Genomic DNA, 2,309 nt, shown 5'->3' with positions numbered 1-2,309 from the left:
CAGTATAAGCATGAAGACTTCCCAAGAACAGATGCTCAACTTCTGTGTAAAATAAGAGACACGAATAAAGAGGTCTGATTCACTATGATTTATATTCTCAAACATTCTTGACGAACATAAACAAATTGAGGTATATGTCTTTTAAATTTACAAAAAGACAAACCAAGAATTAACCAATTTTTACTCAATCTTTCTATCCATCCATCCATCCATCTATCCATTAATCCATCCATCTATCTACCTTCTGATCCCAACTATTTTAGTGTGGAACTCTCACTTTTCCCAGGATATTCCTATCCTAAAGCCATGTTAGCTTGCTCTGGATCACAAAAGTGCTTTAAGGAGGTCTAATTTTTATTTCAAAAAAACAAAAACAAACTCTTACTCCTAAACCTGATAAACAGCAATAAATGTGTGATCCATGTCATTCATAAACTTATATTCTGAATCTAAATAAACTTTCTGTTGAAAGGAACACTGCTTGAAACATGTAAACAAACAAAAAGATAGCAAGTTATTTGTGCATATCAGGAACACTAATTAATAGGCCTTTCCAACAACAAAGCGAAGACTCTGCCTCAGCCCTGTCTAGGGACGAGAGGAGCGGCTGGACTTGGCCCGGGAACGTGCACCGGCCTTGGTAACAGAGGCAGCCTGGGCTGTGGCTTGGGCTCGGGCTCGCTCTTCCTCATCTCGCAGAGCCTCTTCATAATGGAATGGGAAGGCACTGGGGACGGTATCATGAACCTTGGCCAAAAACTCTAGGACTCTCATCTTGCTGGTCTCAGCATGGGCCCTCGGGCCCCACAGGAACTCGTAGCGTGGAGGATCACTGTTGGCCACCTGGCGGTACTCCAGGTACTTTTCCTGCACCAAATCTTGGGTGATGAGCTTCCTGGGCTCCCCAAAGACTAAATGCCTCCTTCCATCGTAGATGCCCAAAATATTCAGGAATCCCCAGATATCTTCCTCAGAGGCGCGGTTGCCATTCAAGAAGATCACACTCAGAAGAGGCATGAGAAGCCCATTCTTAGGAAAGCCCGAGATGCTGCTCACACTGCCGTCACTGGTGAGGTCTAGGCTGCTGACGAGGGCATAGGAGTGACCGCCTGGCTTGACTTCCTTTAATTCTAGGCCAAAGACCAGCTCCATGTGCTCGGAGGCTCTCCTGAGGATCTCGGGGAAGTGCTCCCTGTGCCTTTTGTTGACGATCTTCAGCATGTCTGCCTTTTTAATAGGCTCCTTGAATTTATACTTATACAGCAGGAACTGCACCAACATCCCCACCTTCCTGGTTAGAGGATCTTTGCGAGCAATCTCAGGGGAAGTTGAGGCCTGAGAGGAATTTTTATTTTCCTCAACCTGGCTCTTGGCACCTGCATTAGCTCTCGGGCGTGAAACACCTGCAGCAGCACTGGTGGTGGCCACACCTTCCTGGGGCTCCTGGGAAGTGCCAGGAACAGGGGAACCTGAGGGAGCATCCCCAAAAACAGGAGAGGAGGAAGGAGTGGTCTCTTCCCCCTCTGCTGTGGTGGCCTGAGCACTCGTAAGACCTTGGGTCTCACCTCTGTTATGGCGGCGTTTCTCACGAGCACGGAGCTTACTCTTCTGACCACGAGGCATAATGGCTGTGATCAGGGATGGCAGGTAAGGGTGTGAGCCAGTGGACAGGTGATTTGGGCCCCTGCAGGAGGGAGAGTAAGATGGTTTTATCACCTTCAACAAGTAGATTCCACTTTGGTTTTATCAAAGGCCACCTCTGCAGGATCCTTGAGGGTACTGTTCTAGGACCCCACAAAGGATCCTGTTCTCTTGGTCAGCCTATCCCCTACGAATCCCAGAGAGGAACCACGGAACCCTTAAAGTGTGTCGTATTTGCATCCTGCTAGCCCTGCCTTGGGTTTACTCAGGTGAGAGCAGGTGTCTGCAGTGAGGCCCCCTGTCTTCTGGCATGTTGGGTCCTCTCCGTTTATCTTTAGTATAATCATGTCAATTCTTGGCAAAGCTGGGGCACCCTCCCCTCTGCTGCTTTGAAGGTGACACCTCAAAGCTCCCTGGGACCCAGGAGAAGGAACTGAAGGGATGCCTCAACCTACCTCCCTGCTAGGGAATACCCAGTCTGAGAGCTCAGTAAGGTCCTGTATGTCCTGAATTCACTGGGATCCTCAGCCTTCCTTTAAGGTCCTCATCTTGGCTCCTTGAAAGGCTTGGCACCACTCCCCTTTGTTGACTGGTGGCTACACCTTCAGACTAAGAATATCACTGCCTTTAGACCTAATATAAAGAAGTGAGGGGGATGCTCAACCTGA

The 2,309-nt window shown here is 48.5% G+C and overlaps 1 protein-coding gene across 1 annotated transcript; it reads right to left on the bottom strand.

The window, feature by feature from the left end:
• Nucleotides 1–588: 588 nt before the first annotated feature.
• LOC123842993 (melanoma-associated antigen B4-like) lies at nucleotides 589–1,623 on the bottom strand. Its single transcript, XM_064583979.1, has one exon. It carries the CDS (start codon nucleotides 1,621–1,623, stop codon nucleotides 589–591), a length of 1,035 nt encoding a protein of 344 aa, XP_064440049.1.
• Between the last annotated feature and the right edge of the window lie 686 nt (nucleotides 1,624–2,309).

The sequence above is a fragment of the Mirounga angustirostris genome, unplaced genomic scaffold, assembly GCF_029215605.1.
Source record: "Mirounga angustirostris isolate CCGP_5_RB_7025 unplaced genomic scaffold, mMirAng1.0.hap1 SCAF_243, whole genome shotgun sequence".
Classification (NCBI taxonomy): domain Eukaryota; kingdom Metazoa; phylum Chordata; class Mammalia; order Carnivora; family Phocidae; genus Mirounga; species Mirounga angustirostris.
The sequence above is the reverse complement of the archived record's forward strand: the minus strand, read 5'-3'. Positions and strand labels throughout refer to the sequence as shown.